Genomic DNA, 20,352 nt, shown 5'->3' with positions numbered 1-20,352 from the left:
AATTCATCATGTGCAAAATCCAATATAAAACCGTTGAGCGGACTTTATGGATTTCGTTGCAATAGTCGATGGTCGTGCGATAGTCGTTTGGGTCAATGAGAACAAAATACGTACAGAGATATGTATGCATGATCAGTGCGCAAGTTTATGCCACCAAAAATCCTGACGTATGGAGTATTTGATTTATTGAATGGTTTACAAAGGTTCCCCATTCTGTGATCAGCACGGCAAAACTGAACTTACTTTTCAGGTTCAGTAAACTCTTCCTTTTCCTCTACTACTGCTGCTGCTGCTGCTTCCTCTTCTTTAGCAAAGGACTCCTTAAATATTAAAATATAAGAAATATGAACAAAACATTATCTGGGCATTATGAAATCTTTAACAAGAAACTGTTGTTCTTTTCATTTCTGTGTTATTGTCACTAGGGATTAAAATGCATCAATCTTAGAATTTTAAAAGAGAACATCCAAGATAACTCACCTCTCCAAAATCTCCGAGAACTTCCTCTTCATTTACTTCTAAAATTTTGAAAACCAGTTATTATGTTCTAAACAAACGTGTTATAATGCAAAAAAAAAGTTCCGTGAAATAACACCATTTAAAATCAGGATATGGTGTCGCACCAGCAGATATTTCAGGAACAAAGTTTCAGAACGAGTAAACATTGGTGGTGGTTCCTTTATTTCTGGGTTAGACCCTGCTCTGGAGTGAATTAGTTTCTCCAAAAAGACGTTCCTGGACTAAAATTCTGTCTGGTTCCTGCGGTGCAAAAGCCCCTAATGCAACCAGGAAAACAGCCCGGGGAAAAACGTTAGCTGTCCTTACTGGTTTGGTTCCCGAACTTTGTTCCTGAAATGATCATCCAGTGGGGAAGCAGCTATACAGGCAGCAGTGTAAGAGAAATGATTGCTTTCATTAAGAATAAGGAATTTTCTAAAATAGGAGAATGGAGCATGGGAAAGTGATTTCAGCAAAGCAATGCATTCTGGGACTTTAGGACACAGACACTGCAGTAGAGATTAGGAAATAGTGGTAGTAGATGTTTAAATGTTTACTATAGCGTTTAAAACACAATAGAATACTTTGTGTCATGAACTGCCATATCTGCTCTCATGACCAGAGTGGAAAACGGATCTGACATGAAGCGCAATTTTCTGCTTTCCAGCTTAGAAACAACACAATGGTAAAAGTTTATTATTTTAATAAAAAGTAAACAACTTGACCAAATGTGTATTTGTCATTTGTAGAAATTATTACACACATTCAAGCGCATTAAAAATTATGAATAAGTGCTCACACCATGAGAAATGTGCAAAATACATTTAGAAATGTCATTTGTGATATAGCTCTTTGCGATGCCTCTGTGTCCATGCGCACCTTTGAATGAACAAGGGAGCTCAGTGTAGCTCAGCACCTCTCGCTCTCATGTTGTGTTCAGCGCAGCCCTCGACGCTAGGCGCCACTCTACTACATAAATGTGGCAGTGATTTCGATATGCGTTCCTCCGTGTTCTAGCCTTTCCATGTAAACGTCAACAGTCACAGATGTTATTGACAGAAAAGCTGGCTGATCGAGTTTATCATGACTTAATGAAAGGTTGTTTCCCACATACCCTTTCTCTATGTGCTGGGTAGTGTTGTCAAAAGTACCGGTACTTCGGGTCCAAGTCGGTACCTAATTTTCATAAGACCCGGTACCACCGACTTACCAGGTCAACCGGGTACTGATGCTCTGTCTGACAGGTTGTTAGTCGGAAACTTTTTATAGACGCAATAAGACGTGATGAGCGGATAAGCGCGGCTCCGATCCACAAGAGACGTGCACAGAAATACTTCAGATTAAAGTCATATCACGAAGAAAACGAACAGAGTTTTGTGGTGAAACGAGGAAGCATCCGGATTTAAATTTACAAGTTCAAGTAAATTTCAAATTCTGTTCGCGTTTGCATTATGAATGTTGTATCATATGTTAAATTTAAAGGTTACGTTACAATAAACGTCCCTGTTTGCGTGTTAATTTGTTAGCGCCAATGCTAATCCAGTCAAGTGTCCTTATTAACCATTTAATGCTTTTATAACTGTAATGGGGTAAAATAAATGGGAGGACAGGGTGGGGTTTACAGTACCTATTTTATATAGGCCTATCTGAAATCTATGTGCTAGAAAACTATCATACTAACTGTATGACTAACAATGTGTATGTCTTGGTTAACTTTATTAGGTTTAAAAAGCCACATTTAAACTAAAGAAAAATATATCTGTTGCATTTATTATTTTAATAAACAGTTACCTTAATGAAAGTAATCTTGTGTAAATGCAGTATAAAAACTGAGGTTTGTTTTAATATTGCTTATGCATGTTTGTTCAGTCAGTTGACTTACTGAAGTTTATTCTATTTGTCTTCTACAGCAGCAGACTGAGGAGGATGTTCATCAGCATCAGCAGAGAGCACACAACAGTTTCAGCAACAATTAACTTATACTTCATGTATACAAAATGGCATTGCTTTCTATACATTTATATTAACAATGAGATTTATTAATAAAATTGTTTCAATCAGCATGTACTGGTGTTTTGCTTTGGTACCGTAAATTGGTACCGAGAACCGTGGAATTTTACTGGTATTGGTACCGACTACTGAAATTTTGGTACCGTGACAACACTAGTGCTGGGTGTGTGTCTGTGTGCGAGCTCTTCTTGCCCTCTATACCAGTGAGTTCGGTGCGGTGCGCTTACTGTAGTTGTAACTCTGTAGAACATTGTATTCTACCATATTTCTGAACTTGTGCTGAATTGTCTGCACTATACGTGATCTACAATAAAACTATCACTCGCATTTAAGATCAAAGAAGCTTTCATAATACAGCAACACCTTGATGAGAAGAGCAACCGCAGTAAAGGCAGTGCGCTGCATGAGACAAACGAGGAATATAGCCAAAATCACAGCATACAGCTGATCTTTAAATGTAGATGTGTGGTGATTTTGTCAGATGATGTTGCATTTATAAATCAGGATTTTAGCAGCAGTTAAAGTGACAGCTGGTTTTTTTATACACAAGGTGTTATACAGTACCTCAGAGATGACGTATCTTTGTAAGCTAACCCGGAAGTATCCCTCGACCGAAAACCCATGTATTTTTCCCCACATACTTTTGGAAGATCGCAAAAAATAATAATTAATAATGAAATAATTTGTCTATCAAGATAATCTTTACCACTGAACACCACATTTGTTACTGCTGAAGTCGAAATACAATCGGCAGAAGTAAAAAGCCATCAACAGACTACACTTAAGGTCGCTCGATTTCAACGTCACCACCACCAAGCCAGACAAGCCAAACTTTAAAAACGTGTTCCCTAATTACTCCGTGAATGAATCCGCATCTACGTTTTAAGAGAGTTGTGCCCATGTTGCATGTTGTTTCAAAGAAGCTAGCTACTTTTTTATAGTAACTTGTGTAGTAGGGGTGTAATGGTACTTCGTACTACGATATTTCGCGATGCAAAAATGTCACGATGCGCATCGAAGAGAGATGGGGATATTTTACGATATGATGTTTAATTGTATTCGTTGAGAGGTCAAGATGCTACCTACTCTGCGCCAGCGCGTTACGTGTGCTTATCTCACATATGCGGTAGAGAGAGCAGTCTCTGGGAGAAGGGGAAGCACAAGACACAATCTGTGTCTCCACGTGATTTACAAAGCGTCTCATTTTCCCTCACAATCGCATTAAAACACAGCAAACTTGAAGCGTGACTGCTGGCGAGTCACCCTGAAACTCATTACAAAGGCAGCACAAACATTTTTATATGCCAATGTTAGTTTATCCGCTAACGTGAGCTGCTGCATAACGTGATATGCAACATAAAGCCAAAAGAAACCAGCGCTGTACCGATTAGAGAAGTGAGTCGTACTGTAGATTAAAATATTGAATGACATGCTAAAAAAACAAATATGTGATTAGCATGATTGAAGAAATGTAATGCAGTTTATGTAAAATGTCTTTTTGAAAGATTTTTCTCATTCATTACTGTCTCAAGCAAAGACAGTGCAGCTTCAAAGAGACACGAGCCAATAGCACTTGAGCGTGAGCTCTGTCAGAGCGTTTCATTGGTTGAATGAACTGAATGAACACGCCCTTCACCGAACGAGTCAATTGAGTCAAAATGAGACTGAATGAACTGCTACATGTCGTTCATGGTCTAATATTATCTGTGTTACAGCAATGCATATCCAGTAGTTACTCAACTTTTCTGAAAAATAAAGGTAATGACCTGGTTTAATTTCATTCTAAGGTAAAGTAAATTATGTCAAAACAGTTAAATCTTTGTATGGAACATTTAAGTACTCCAATTAAATTAGTTAAACCAGATAGATTTTAGTAGACTAAATATAATGTAGATTTTGTCGACTAAAACTAAAATGATGGGGATGACTAAAATATGACTAAAACTAAATTGTATTTTAGTCAAAAGACAATTGACCAAACCTAAATCAAAATTTGCTGTCAAAATTGACACTCAGTGACAAACCTGCAGTACAGCAGGTTCAGTTAGGCCTTAAAATGTTAAATTCTTTATTAAGTTGAATACATGGATTAAAGAGAAAAATCTTCTGACTGATTTTTTTCCAAGCCAAGTCATATTCCTTTAACCGACACTTTATCTAAATAGTCGAAACCAATAGCGTTTTAAAGGGAGATGTTTTGAACCACTTTACATAGTATTGCCAGTTTGCGTATTTTTAATCTATGAAAAAGTTATTCTTACCTAGACAAATAATCAACAATCTATAACTTTTCAGTGCATTTTTTAATTTATCTTATAAGACCAAACAATGTTTTCTGAAACTCTTAATAATTAATTTAATTAAATTAAATAAAAAAAGAAAATAAAAGCACCACTAAAGACCAAACATTTTGTTTGTATTTGTCTCCAGAGTGCTTTTCACTTTTTCTGCCTTTTGGCTGTGAAACCCTATTCCTGAGGCTTGGCTACACCTGACACCCGTTACAGTGTTTGACAAGCTACATGACTAGTTCCAATGTTTGACAAGCTACATGACTAGTTACAGTGTTTGACAAGCTACATGACTAGTTTCAGTGTTTGACAAGCTACATGACTAGTTTCAGTGTTTGACAAGCTACATGACTAGTTTCAGTGTTTGACAAGCTACATGACTAGTTTCAGTGTTTGACAAGCTACATGACTAGTTTCAGTGTTTGACAAGCTACATGACTAGTTTCAGTGTTTGACAAGCTACATGACTAGTTTCAGTGTTTGACAAGCTACATGACTAGTTTCAGTGTTTGACAAGCTACATGACTAGTTTCAGTGTTTGACAAGCTACATGACTAGTTTCAGTGTTTGACAAGCTACATGACTAGTTTCAGTGTTTGACAAGCTACATGACTAGTTTCAGTGTTTGACAAGCTACATGACTAGTTTCAGTGTTTGACAAGCTACATGACTAGTTTCAGTGTTTGACAAGCTACATGACTAGTTTCAGTGTTTGACAAGCTACATGACTAGTTTCAGTGTTTGACAAGCTACATGACTAGTTTCAGTGTTTGACAAGCTACATGACTAGTTTCAGTGTTTGACAAGCTACATGACTAGTTTCAGTGTTTGACAAGCTACATGACTAGTTTCAGTGTTTGACAAGCTACATGACTAGTTTCAGTGTTTGACAAGCTACATGACTAGTTTCAGTGTTTGACAAGCTACATGACTAGTTTCAGTGTTTGACAAGCTACATGACTAGTTTCAGTGTTTGACAAGCTACATGACTAGTTTCAGTGTTTGACAAGCTACATGACTAGTTTCAGTGTTTGACAAGCTACATGACTAGTTTCAGTGTTTGACAAGCTACATGACTAGTTTCAGTGTTTGACAAGCTACATGACTAGTTTCAGTGTTTGACAAGCTACATGACTAGTTTCAGTGTTTGACAAGCTACAGTGACTAGTTACAGTGTTTGACTAGCTTTTCCAAGGCGATCGTTAAGAAGGTAGCCTATCACTAACATTTCCATGGCGACGCGGCACTGCTTATCATGTGACACACCGCGCAGAGCCACAGCTGCTGTATGACTGATACATAATTACATAATTTTTATTTTTTACTCAAAAAATTCACAAACTGTTAACTATGTCATTAATTATCTGACATTCCGATTGTCAAATATGTGCATGTGAATGTGTTTTGTTGTTTAAACACTTTTATAATGATCGCGTTAGTTGAGCTATAAGCGGGCGCCACCATGTTTGTTTCTGCCGTGGTCTGAGATCTGTCGGATTTACATCACGTGAATTCATCCACTTCTCTTAAAAACACAAACGTAAGTGCCTGGTGAACTGGTAGAAGAATTGAGTGATCTTAACAATTGCTTACATTGCAGATGCTGTGTCTGATGTGAATAAAACACATCCATCAAATTACATTTGAGTAGATTGATATTGCCGCTTCCATAGACATCAGTGTGTATTATACAATCTCTAAATGTATTTTGTGCTTGTAGGCACGTGTACTGTATATGTCTGAAGGCTAAATTAAACATTATGTGGTTGAAAGCACTGCACAGTTGTGATATGTGACCGAGTCTGTCTCTGGCTCAGTGCCAGCCAAAGCGCGTAATGTTCTAATCACACCGGTGTGATCAAAGGGTTAACAACATTATGAAAAGTGAATTTAAGTCATTAAGGATAGGCTGGAACTCTGCAATTGACAGAAATCCGTCGTAGACTTTTTTTTTTTTTAGATTTAGATTCAATTTATTGTCATTGCACATGTACAAGTACAAGGCAACGAAATGTGACCTCTGCATTTAACCCATCCAGAGAGTAGTGAACACACGTACCCCCGGAGCAGTGGGCAGCTATCACTACAGCGCCCGGGGAGCAAGTAGGGGTAAGGTGCCTTGCTGAAGGGCACCTCAGTTGTTACCCGCTGGCCCTGGGAATCGAACCGGCAACCTTCTGGTCATGAGTCCGACTCTCTAACCATTAGGCCACAATTAACGGAAATCTGTCTACCGACGGAGAACTTTAACCCATGTGTATGTGCAACAAAAAAAGTTACTGAAATTGTTCATATTTTGAAAATAAATGTTATTTGAATTTCAGTTTCATTTTTTAATTTTGTTCAAAATATCAAGATGTGTATCTTATTGTGAACCCAGCATCGAGATATGTACCGAATCGTGAGCTGAGTGTATCATTACACCCCTATTGTGTAGCCAACTACTTTTTCAGATGAGTTGCTTGTAGCTTATCTAACTACAATTTCAAAGTAGCTTCTCCAACACTGAGAACACAAGTCCGTTCTTTGCGTTCTTGGAATTGAGAAACGGCCACTGTGATTTGTCTTTGTCGTCGTCATTGTACACTCCTGAGCATGTCCTAAAATGTGGCTGCGACTTCCCAGAATGCAATGCCAGTGTTTCCCATAGGACAGACTTGTGGTGCTGGTGACGTCAGAACTAATTAGCATATTTGTGACGTCATCACGTCGTGTTGCGTTAGCACTTATCTGTTTTTCTTCTACTTATCTGTCACATTATACTGTATTTTACAACGGGATGCCAACAGCAGTCACTTTAACCGCTGCTAAAATCCTGATTTATAAACGCAACATCATTGGACAAGATCACAATACAGTATGTCTACATTAAAGAGTGGCTATATGCCGTTTGCCCTTTCTCGACAACGTGTTGCTGTATTAGAAACACTTCTTTAATTGTAAATGCAAGTGACAGTTAAATATGAGATGCCGAGGACTCGCGCACACACATGGAGCTCATCGGAAGACAGTGCATGCAAGCACGCAAGAGGACACGCACGCGGCCACGCTCCACTCACACCAGAGCATGTGAATGAAGCAATATTTCGCTCAATGACTGTGCGCTTCGCTCCCTCGGTCACGGACCAAGCAAACGCTCTGCTCACATTACGCTCACGCTCACCGGTAAACCAAATCCCGTAAGCCTAATTGTTTTCAGTTTATAATAAACTTCTTGAATAAATGTCTCAGTTTAAGTAGTAGGCTGAAAAAGAGCAGTTATGTTTCAGTCCGACATTCTGTGACAATACAGCCAATATTTTGTCATTTTTTATTTAAAGAGTGCCTAAAATAACTGATAAAGTTCATTTGATTTTCGTTACTTTATTTCAGTGAACATATAGCTGCCATAGTGCAACATTCAAAATAAACGCACTAAAGATGAAATGCACTATGAACACCTTTATTATTACTGGGGTTAATAAAAGAACAGGCTCTAAAGAAAAATAGACCAAAACAAGGGGATATGCGGTCTTAAAACGTCAAACCTCAATCGTTACAGCATTTCAGAATGTACTTTTAGAAACTTGGAAGTAGCTGCGTCTTCAAACGCTGCATGCGTCCTCCGGAGACCACATTTGTCGGCCGAGGCAGGAGTTTATTCAGGCTTTATTTCAGAAAGCAACTGTTACATTGGGAAAGTGACACAATGTCTTTTTAAGAGAAATAAATGCTATAATGTTTTTTAACTGAAATGAGCCTGTATCAAACCTCTTGTTGCCCGTGCACCTCCGCAAATGGACGAGGCGTTTGTAGTTGACGTGCATTGCCGTTGCGCTATTATTTAGGCTTCAGGCTCATGCGGTGCACATAGGACAATAATCCAGCCATAGGCGCAATTTGCGTGTGGACGGGTGGGACATGTCCCCACCACTTTTTGCCCAAGTCAATTTTGTCCCCACCACTTATTGGAAGAAATAAAAAATATGGAGTTTCTATTTACCGTGTAAGTAGCCCGCTTTGTAAGCAGAGGCTATTTATACTAACTCCGCCCATCAGTTTCAGATTAGAATAAACAAAATGTAAGAAAGGCACAGGAAAATTAACTGCTCCGGTGGCGTAGAGCGTAAAGTGTTACCTGCTTCATGTCGTCGTGGGTTCGGGACTGTTGTTTGCTGAACTTTTTCACATATCAGATTGTAAAGGTATTTATTTTTAATAAAATGATGAAAATATTGAAAATGGCTGTTCAAGTCATACATGTACCAAACATTTTGCACTTAATTGCACTTTGGTGCTATATATTCGTCCTTATTGTTTTCGACATGCGGTTGCTATCGTCTATTGCAAGATTAATTACATTTTGATACTTGATAGAAAACTCCAATAAATGGAAAAAGTCACAACTTTGTAGTTTCATTAGTTCAAAACAAAATTTAGAAAGTTCATTGTATATTTGTAGCCTATCTGGTATCCTAAGATTTTTTAAAGATATTATTTTTCCATCCGTTTCCTCTGTATACTTGTATGTTTGTCCTTATTAGCAGGGGGTTCCCAAACGTCTCAATCCTTGACCCACCGACAATCTGTGTCAAACACCAAATTTTTAACATGGGGAAAACACACAAATTTTATCACGAATTAATACATTTAATTACGTATAGCAACTGCCATCCTTACATATAATAAAGCACAACATGCTTTAAATGATCTATTGATGAAAACATGATATAGTTTAAAAACAAATGGAAGCAGATAAGATGTGATGTGAAAATTTAGAATAGAGAGTTCAGCGGATTCGAACCTGCTTCATGGCAGTGTCTTTATTATTTGTCATGTGTCTTTCGCACTAACGTTACACCACTGAAGCCGTCGATAAAGCGGCGCAGTTTTTATACGGTTTCTAGCGGAGGAGTCATCTACATTTTTCACGCTTGTGACGTCCATGAATATTCCCAACGAGTTATTACAGAAACTATTTATTAAAGTATTGTTTGTGTCATCTTTGTCCCCACCACTTTTCAAAACAAAGTTACGCCACTGAATCCAGCAGCAAAAAAGTAAGTCACCAAGAGGACTGAGCGTATACTGAGCGAGCAGAGCAGAATTTTCAGAAAGGCGCTCTCCGCTCCGCAAGAAATATTAACACCCGTTTCATACTGCACGCGTGAGCAGTGCGAGCGCTTCGCTCATATGCCCGGACGCTGGATTCACACAGAGTGTTAGCGTCAACGCTTCTCATTACGCTTGTTTGAGATGCACCTTGCCTCGCCTGAAAAGAAGACGAGAGTAGGCGGCTGCAGTAAGGGGAGGAGTGAAAACAGCGCAGGCAAGACGGACACTTCCCAAATCGCGCTATCGAGTCGACTGGAAACGTCAGCAATGGAATAGATCGCGTTCACGTTTTTTAATCGCATTTTTCTTGGGTCAACTGAGTTTAAAAGTGAGAAATGTTCTAAATCGTATATTAGACAAACTCTCAACCATGTCAAGACTGTACGAAAGAATTTAGACATGTTCTTTGACAAACGAATGCTTAAAGAGTACATTCCTCGAGATCATAAAAAATACATTTCATGAAGTGTTTAATTTTGCCGTGTTTGAATGTAAGCAATCTGCCAAGTTGTAAATCCGAAGGTGAACGAATAACAACGTTATTAGCTAATAAAATAGGTAATCGACTCTGAATCACGCGAACAAGCCATGACCTGTCCGAATCTTTAACCACAATGTACCTACGTCACTAGAAAAATCCCCGCCTACTGACTGCGAAAACTTAACTCTCTCCTCCCCAAACACTGTACTAGCTCGTTCGTGACGTGTGCATCATGTCTAAGAGAAGCTGTGTTCTATGTAGTGAAACTAAGTCAGTCTTATTTTCACTACCAAAGGAAGAACTTCTGAGGAAAAAATGGTTACTATTTATTTTTCAAACGACACCAAAGGAGTATAAACCGAACGTTTTACTTTGCGCGCGTCATTTTACCGAAGATTGCTTCATCAATCTTGGCGCCTTTACTGCAGGATACATTAAACGTCTTTCCTTAAAAGATGTTGCAATACCAACTTTATTTGGACCTGTAAGCTCCACCGAATCACAACCTGTAAGTGTGACTCTTTATTTTTGTCTTTACTTAAAATTAAATTTGTGTGACGTTATCTCATGTCTGTGTTTAGCTAACGTTACCGTTATTTTTGGGGTTGTTACTGTTTGTTTACCTAACGTTAGCTATAAAGTCGTTGCGCTAATGTAAGTGTTCAACCATATTAACTCGCAAAGTCTTTATTTCAAGAACTGCGTGGTGTACTATAGTTATAATAACATCTGAAGATACGAACACCGTACACTGTATGCCGTGATAACTAACTGTTACAAGAGAAGTGTCTAAAACAGTCCTTTTTCTTACTGGCATCTGTATAAGGATTAAAGAATGATTCGTCAGACTCGGGCTCGAACTGGTAAGGTAAAATCGACGCCATCTCTCTCTATACACTGTTAATATCCAACCACCTGCAAACCGTAATACAGCAGTAATGATAGGCGGTCCATTTGCGACACATGCTGAACTCGTTTGACCAATCACAGCAGACTAGAACATTTGACCAATCACAGCAGACTAGACCATCTGACCAATCACAGCAGACTACACTATCTGACCAATCAGATCAGACTACGCTGGCGGAAAGGAGGAGATTACACAGATGAATCGCGGAACGAATCATTTGAGAGTCAGTCAAGAAGTAAGGTAATAAAAACTGCTTATTATTACGAAATAATAGTATTTTTACATCATGTATGTACATAAACTTGTTGTCGGACACTCCATAAACCAAAATAAGCCCTTAAAAATATTGAGGAATGTACTCTTTAAACTCAGAACCTCCTATTTCAAGTTTCCAGTTTATCCCCCCCAAAAAAATTCTAAATTGTATGTGATATTTTTCCTTCTGGGGAGTTCATTATTGTGTAAATTCTGTAACTCATTTCCAGAAAGCACAGACCCTATTTTATCAGAGCATATTTTTCTTTAATTCCTGGACAAAGTGCAATAATTGTGGTTAAATGAGTAAAATGTTGTGAATTTAACATGTTGTTTATAAAAAATGTAATATGGAAACTGTGAAAAAGGAGGTCAAACTTTTTTAATATTAATAACTTACTTTTGTTAGCTAAGAATTTAATTCCAAATGTATTTTTTTAATTGTTTGTAGTATTTTAAGAATTATTTGGGACAGTATTTAAAAATGCTGTCAAAAGCAAATAAAAAGCTGGATTGAACATTTTGATTTTTTTTCTTTCATTTTTGTCTTTGTTGTTTGGTTTGTATTATCTTTTATTATTTTTTTCTCGTCTGTTTTTGAATGTAAACTGTTTTTAAAATGTAAAATGTTTTTACCACATATAAATCTCAAAACCTACTTCAGTTAATGGACTACTTAAGAAAAAGGATATCAGCTGACATTCTCGCCCATTGAGCATTTAAGCTGTGTCGTCGGCAAGTTGTTTCCCATCGTGCTTTTTTTTCATCAGCGCAGTCGCTGGAGAGCAACTGCGCCTGACTGAAGAATCAGATACAGCCGCCTTGCCGTCGCGAGAGTTTTTTTACACACATCAGCATGAGCAATCAGAGCAAAGCGGAAGTAACTCGGACACATTTCTTACCGGCATGCATCTCGCGCTGATCGGTTCTGCGCAGAATTTGGCCATCTCAAACGAGCCTATTTACTTTGAATGGGTGACGTCATGCGTTGCCGAACTGAATTGTGGGTCCGTCAGCGTCGCTTCAGTGGCGTTGCTTGCGGCAAGAAGTTGAAAGGCTTGTCCGACTTTATGCGGTGCCGCAAGATCCGACAGGCGGATGACATCAAAGTACCGCGAGAGTGATTCGAGAGCAAACTTTTTATCGTTTTTCGAATCGCTCTCGCGGTACTTTGATGTCATCGGCCTGTCGGATCTTCAGCGCCGCATCGAGTCGAACAACCCTGAACATTTCTCAACTTTCAAGCGCCAACGCAGGCGTCAGCCAATCAGATCACGTTATGCAAATAACCTAATGCAGGCACTAGCCAATACCGTTCATGCAAGACCAGAGAACATTTTAACTGGCTGTTGTCACTATGACGATCGCGTCGGCCACGCTTCAGACACGCCCTCCGTCAAGCGTTAATGCCCCGTGTGACCGGAGAGTAACTCACTAGTGGTGGGCGATACTGCAAAATTTGGTGTCGATCCGATACCAAATACATATAGGGTCAGTATTGCCGATACCAATACCAATACGATACTTTTTACTTAAAAAAAATACTTTTGTGTAGGGGGGAGAGCAGTATGTCATTATTTCTGAGGTTAATGAATGATCAATTCTTTAGACAATATTTTTTATTAATGTATTGAAGTCACAACGCTTCTCTTCCTCTCGGCCATCCTGATCTCTCATTCAATGTGCTATCAGCTTCGCTCACTCAGTTCGCTGCTCCTCGGCGCGTTGTGTCAGTGAGTCACGTGACGACACAACAACGAATCGCAGCAGGAGGGGGAGGAGTAGCAAAGTGGGCCAGGATGTGAAAGCAGCAAGTGGTGCTCAGGATTGTAGAGGTAGAAGACACGAGCAAAGTATAATGAACGTAGAGGTGAGATATTTAAATTAAAATATCGATTCAATTACAATTGTATCGATCTGATACCAATACCAGTGTTGGCATCGATACTATCGATATTTAGATCGATCCGCCCACCTCTATAACTCACACCAAACAAGTCAGGAAGGATAGAAGAGGCGTAAGCGCTGTTTATCCACTAGCTATTCGATCACAGATAAAGTCTTTAGCACGGATGGATAAAACATTTTTTGACGCCAAATATACTTGGGCAGCCATAAATATACCTGGGTGGACCGCCCAAGTAAATGCATTGTATGGGAAACGCTGAATGCGCAATGACGTAAGGTGCGTCCCAAATCACACACTTGTGTACTGTTCTACGCCATTTTGTAGTATAAATAGTGCAAGCACTGCATTCACATTTAAAATCCTCAAAAAAGAAGTGCACTTTAAGTACCCGGATGATGCACTTTTTCAATCAAAAATATGAAGTGTGGAACTGTGGACACTTCACGCACTCAACGGTCGCAGTTTCGCCTATGTAGCTGAAGGGAGGCGGGGCTATCAGATGCTGCTCGAGCAAAACTCTACTGCAGAGTGATAACTATGAAGGTAAAACATGCCAAAAAGACTTGCATGTGCAGGATAACATTTGTAAAAGCGTACGTGGCATTGCAAGCATAAAATTTGCATTCCCAAAAAGTTTTGTAAAGGTGTAAATCAAGCTGCAAGCGAAAGAAAACACGTTTTGCAGCATTGTATCATTTTTCGTAAGCGTAATTCATGTGTTGTGAAACGACAACTTCATATTACTCAAATAATTATGATCTGTATTCTTCTGACCTCAGTTTTTTCCACGCTTACACTTTTGACACGTATTTTTGCGCTGAAGTACGGCCAAAAGCATTGCGAGTCTGTAAACAGAGATGTGCAAACAAATGGTGTTATGAACACAGACAGGTTCTGCGCGATGAATCCGTTTTGCAGTTCATAACACCATTGTTTTTGCACGCACACCTCTGTTTACAGACTCGCAATGCTTTTGGCCGTATTTCAGCGCAAAAAACGTGTCAAAAGTGTAAGCGTGGAAAAAACGGAGGTCAGAAGAATACAGATCATAATTATTTGACATAATATTTAGTTGCCGTTTCACAACACATGAATTACTTTTACGAAAAATGATACAATGCTGTAAAACTTGTTTTCTTTTGCTTGCAGCTTGCTTTACACATTTACAAAACTTTTTTGCGAATGCAAATTTATTTTATGCTTGCAATGTCACATACGCTTTTACAAATGTTATCCTGCGCATGCAAATCTTTTTGGCACGTTTTACCTTCATAGATAACGCTTCAATCTGATGATGACTAAAGTAATGCAGGGCAAAATAGATGAAAACTACATTAATTGTACAATGTTCAAGTTAAAATCAATTATAACAAGCAAAGCATTATGATTCAAATGAGCCTCTTGATTCTATAAGCAATAAAAGGCAGTGAAAAATAAATGAAATAGCCTGAAACCTCGGCGACTGTAGTAAATACACATCACTAATACATACCTTGCTCATCCAGGTAAGCCTGCAGCCGCGCTATTAGATCTCCTTTATTTCCTTTAGCATCCAGTCCTCGAGCTACACACTCCTGCTTCAGCTCAGCCAACTGAACAACAGAACACGTGACGAAACATTACACAGCAGCACTAAAGCACCTTCATAAACCACGAGTACTGTTACATATTTATTACTTCAATACATCAATGTTCAGCCATAAGAAACCATTTCAAAAGTGCTCTCAATATATCAGGTCGTAATACAGAAGCAAACCGTCCGTCTATCCACACAGTTTTGCTCATGCTAAGTGCATTATAAAGCGCAGCAGCTGTGTTTAATACCGAAACATGTTGCCGAGGGGAACAGCTCTCAAAAGTTTCACACGTGACAAGTGAAATCTAGTAATCACAATCCCATCACACAGCTCAAGACAATCTACTGTTTCAAACAGCGGCAAACAAAAAAACACTTAACTTCAGTTTTTGCAGCTCCACGAATTCAGCCATTTTCTTTTGAGATGTGAGTATTCAAACGCGCTTCCTTCCGGTTTAAGAGTCTCCGCGCGTCGATTCTGCTGCAGCGACACCATCGGTCAGGAGCAGAAACACAATAGACTAGTTCTTCATGTTGCACTACCTTAAAGCAGTGGTTCTCAAACTTTTTTGTTGTAAGGCCCCTTTGTGTAGAGTGCATTGCTTTGCGGCCCCCCAAATAAAGACTTATAATCTTAAACTTAAAATTTTAATTAAACCAAGAAAATATTCAGTTAAATAATGCTAAAACATGAATTATTTTGGTTGGTGACGTTGTTTTTCTGATGTTTGATTGCACAAAATTTATGATAAATATCTATATTTCTAAAATGCCACAAAATCTGTGGCACCCCTGGAACCATCTTGGGGCCACGCCCCCCAGTTTGAGAACGACTGCCTTAAAGCAATGCACAATTATTGAGAGGCTACTCGCTGCAGAGCAAATGGGTGGAGCTTATTTGTAGCTCCTCCTCGCTAGACGTCCTAGAGAGGAGGAACACGTGTCCAGGGAGGAGGAGCTACACCGCAGCACTTGCGTGCTTCGCACAACTTGGTAAGATGGCGGACAGTCACAGACAATTTGAGCTAATGGCAGTAGGCAAACACCGAACTTTCAAAAATAAAATGAACGTGAATGTCCCTGAATGTGTAATCGTGCATAGGATAACATTAGCGTCAAAAACCTAAATACATGTAGGCTAATTTGTGGTACTGCGTAGCATTTTTAAGTTTTGTTTCAGCTACTGTTAACAGTGTATATTATAACCGATTCATTTCATATTATTTGCATTAACACGTGGACACCACTTATTTTAGCAATGCTTGTTTTAATGTTGTAAGGGGTAATTCAGGTCTAAGTGTGCATACAATTATTTTAATGCATGACATGTATGGCATTATTTTAATGACAAATGTCCAGGACTGCAACTAACGATTATTTTGATTTTTTTTCCCGATTAATCGGATAAAATGTAATTACATATTTTGCTTATAATAAGTAAATCAGATATGGGAAAAGTATACACAACTGAACTCATTAGCCTTTATGGTGGTTTTTCTAGACATATTATTGACTTTTCTTATATTCTAAATATATTACTGAGTTTTCTTATATAAAATAGTTTTCTTATATAAAAGAATACATTTAAAGGTAGTTAAAGAGTTCATGTACTTCTCTGATCTTAACAAGGGATATGGGCCTCATGTATGAGTTTGAACACTTGAACACCTGCGTACACACCAAATATCTTATCAAACTTAAGACAGGAACTGCACGTACACCACACACACTTTTGTAGAGAAGTTTAATTAAGAACGCTGGGTTGTTTATCATTATCACGCTAAACCATGAGTTCGTTTTTAATAAAACCAATGTTAAATCATGTATCGTCCGAAAGCCCCCGGAAAGGTGTCAAGACAAAGAGCACATGATATACGTATGTGTTATTACACATGATATACGTATGTGTTATTGAGAGCGCTCCCTACAATTAAATCCTAAAATGGTAGGCCGGAGATCCTAATATGGTAGGCCGGAAATATAACTGTAGGCGAGCACAAGAAGGATGGGCCAGCTGGGCATGAGTGAAATATAATAGTGGCAGATAAGAAGGGGACGGGCTAAGAAAGAAATGATGTCATGTAAAACCTGGTTGGTAGAAGATGATGTCAGGTAAATATGATAGGTTTAAGCTGTGATAACGACTTGAGAACAGTGTATAAAAGATGGAGTCAGAAGTGTAATTGTTGGGCATCTACAGATGAACTCTGTGTGTCTCACTTTGCTTGCTCGAGCAAATAAAGATTGAAACCTGGCTCTCTGGTCTTCGTGAATTCTTTCTACATTGGCTGATCGACTTTTCGCCATGACACCTTCTCCCAAAATGTTGTGAATGTCTCCATAATTAATACACCTGGTGAGTTGATTCAGGTGTGTCATATTTGAAGCAACTGACAATAGTCTCTCCCCAACCTGGTAGCGAGGGGGAGGGTCGGCCAAGGAAATCTTTTTTTTGTGCCATGAAAAGTGAGATATTTGTCATTCAAATGTAGTGAAGTACAGTAAAAAGTAAATAGAAAAAGTAATACTTAAGTACAAATACTCAAAAAGTGTACTTAAGTACAGTTCTCAAGTAAATGTACTTCGTTACCCACCTCTGAACTAAATAAACCACCAAATCAAGGTATTTAGCCTATGTACTTTGCAAAGTGCAAACGCCACAAATTGGGCTTTACTAATATAATCTTTAATTTTGTCATTTAAATTTAGAGAAAAAATTATAACAATGCAATCAGAAGTGAAACCCGCTGAACAAACTAACTACAGCGCCCTTAAGGAGAAAATGCAATTATTTTATACCGTAGATCAAGATGAGCTGTCTAAAATTATTAGATCATCTAAATCAACAACATGCATACTAGACCCTATACCTACAAATCTACTGAAAGAGATGCTCCCAGAAATTATAGATCCTCTTCTTGGTATTATTAACTCATCTCTGACATTAGGACATGTGCCTAAAGCATATAAGGTGGCTGTTATAAGGCCCCTTGTCAAAAAACCCCAACTCGACCCTAGAGAACTAAGGAACTACAGGCCTATATCGAATCTACCTTTCATATCTAAAGTTCTGGAAAAAGTAGTTTCAACTCAATTATGCTCCTTCCTCCAAAGGAATGACATCAATGAAGAATTCCAGTCTGGATTTAGAGCATGTCACAGTACAGAGACTGCTTTGATCAGAGTTACAAATGATCTGCTATTGGCGTCTGACCGAGGTTGTATCTCGTTATTGGTGCTGCTAGACCTTAGTGCTGCATTCGATACCATTGACCACAGCACACTCCTACATAGACTCGAAAATTATGTCGGCATTAAGGGAATAGCTTTGAAATGGTTTAAATCTTATTTATCCGACCGTTTTCAATTTGTAGCAATAAACAATGAGGTGTCACGCAAATCGCAAGTCCAGTACGGTGTACCACAGGGCTCAGTCTTAGGGCCTCTGCTCTTCGCATTATACATGCTACCTCTAGGAGATATAATAAAGCGACACGGAGTTAGCTTTCACTGTTATGCTGATGATACTCAACTTTATATTTCCTCGAAGCCTCATGAAACACAGCAGTTCCATCGAATAATGGAATGCATAGTCGATATAAAAAACTGGATGAGTAACAACTTTTTATTACTGAACTCGGACAAAACGGAAGTGTTACTTATTGGACCGAAAACTGCTATAAGTAACAACCAAGAATACTGTTTAACTATTGACGGATGTTCCATAAAACCCTCGTCGTCAGCAAAGAATCTTGGCGTTCTATTCGATAGTAATCTGTCATTTGAGAGCCACGTCGCCAACACCTGTAAAATTGCGTTTTTCCATTTTAAGAATATATCTAAACTACGTCATATGCTGTCAATCTCAGATGCAGAGAAGTTAATTCATGCATTCATGACATCAAGACTAGATTACTGTAATGCACTGTTAGGTGGTTGCCCTGCAGGCTTATTACAAAAACTCCAATTGGTCCAAAACGCGGCAGCTCGAGTTCTTACACGTACAAAAAAGTATGAACATATTAGCCCGGTTCTGTCAACCTTGCACTGGTTACCTATAAAGCATCGCGTTAACTTTAAAATCTTGCTTATTACCTATAAAGCCTTACATGGTTTAGCTCCTCAGTACTTGAATGAACTCCTTTTGTATTACAGTCCTTCACGTGCATTACGCTCTCAGGCGTCCTGTCAGTTGGTAATACCTAGAATTTCAAAATCAAGTGCAGGTGGTAGATCCTTTTCCTATCTAGCGCCTAAACTTTGGAATAGTCTTCCCTGCACTGTCCGGGAGGCAGACACACTCTGTCAGTTTAAATCTAGACTAAAGACGCATCTTTTTAATCTTGCATACACTACTCTTCCATAATATAAATCTTCAGAGGGTTTAGGCTGCATTAGTTAGATCAACCGGAACCAAAAACACAACTGATGTACTTGTTGCATCAAAGAGTACAGAACAGTACTCTACTCTCAGCCAGTCTTGTCTCATTGTTCCAAGGTTACCACAGCGAGCAGGATGCAGTTCATGGCCTGACCTGATGGTAGAGCGGAGAATGGGAAGTGGGGACCTGACAAGAGCTGAGATGATAGAGCTGGATAAAGAAGGACGCGGTCTCTTGACATGTCTTCACCACAAAACTTCAAATGCTATTAGATTATTAATGATAATCTTAAACTATAATTTATTTTATTATTAAGTTAATTTATTTTATTTAGCCTTGTTGTGCAAGTTCTCTGGAGCTTGTGCAGAGGCAGCAGCTTTTGCCAGAGGGGAACTGGAATCCCCTGGTTGGGCCTGGGTTCTCCTGAGGTTTTTTTTTCTCGATTAGAGTTTTGGGTTCCTCGCCACCGTTTGCATACTGTTTTTGCACTATCTGCCTGACCGGGGGGGCTGACTATGTGTGTACCTTTTCCTTTGTGACGGAGCTGGAGGGTTTCCTTCCCCGTTTCTACACCACTATAAAAGTGTGCGGGATGTTTAACCGATGGACTCGTGTCTTTCTTCCTCGGCTATGGCCATCTGTTCCATTCCGGGTAACGTTGGCTTAAACTCTCTGTCCCGCCGTTACAAAAGCGAGCGCCATATCCGTGCAGCACAAGGTGCGCAATTTTAAAGTCACACGTGTCTCTCCGTGCAGCACGAGTGACGCAGTTTTAAAGTCACACGAGTCTCTTCGTGGATGCGTCTCTCCGTGCGGCACAAGTTGTGCTGTTTTAAAGTCAGACGTGTCTCTCCGTGCAGCGCGAGGTGCGCAGTTTTAAAGTCAGACGTGTTTTGCATGCATCTCTTCAAGCTGCGCAGTTTTAAAGTTTAAAGGAGAGAGGTGT

The 20,352-nt window shown here is 39.1% G+C and overlaps 1 protein-coding gene across 1 annotated transcript in view; it reads right to left on the bottom strand.

Moving 5' to 3' along the window:
• Positions 1-15,503, bottom strand: part of sarnp (SAP domain containing ribonucleoprotein) — a 31,771-nt gene extending 16,268 nt beyond the window's left edge. Inside the window, exons 1-4 of the mRNA XM_057326780.1 lie at positions 15,407-15,503; positions 14,941-15,042; positions 481-518; positions 244-320 (exon numbers count right to left, since the gene is read on the bottom strand). Coding sequence (XP_057182763.1) covers positions 244-320; positions 481-518; positions 14,941-15,042; positions 15,407-15,437 — 248 coding nt within the window. The 5' untranslated portion in view covers positions 15,438-15,503. The remainder of the gene's footprint in view (positions 1-243; positions 321-480; positions 519-14,940; positions 15,043-15,406) is intronic.
• Positions 15,504-20,352: the final 4,849 nt, after the last annotated feature.

Source organism: Triplophysa rosa, unplaced genomic scaffold (assembly GCF_024868665.1).
Source record: "Triplophysa rosa unplaced genomic scaffold, Trosa_1v2 scaffold132_ERROPOS191807, whole genome shotgun sequence".
In the NCBI taxonomy this organism is placed as follows: Eukaryota; Metazoa; Chordata; class Actinopteri; order Cypriniformes; family Nemacheilidae; genus Triplophysa; species Triplophysa rosa.
The sequence above is the reverse complement of the archived record's forward strand: the minus strand, read 5'-3'. Positions and strand labels throughout refer to the sequence as shown.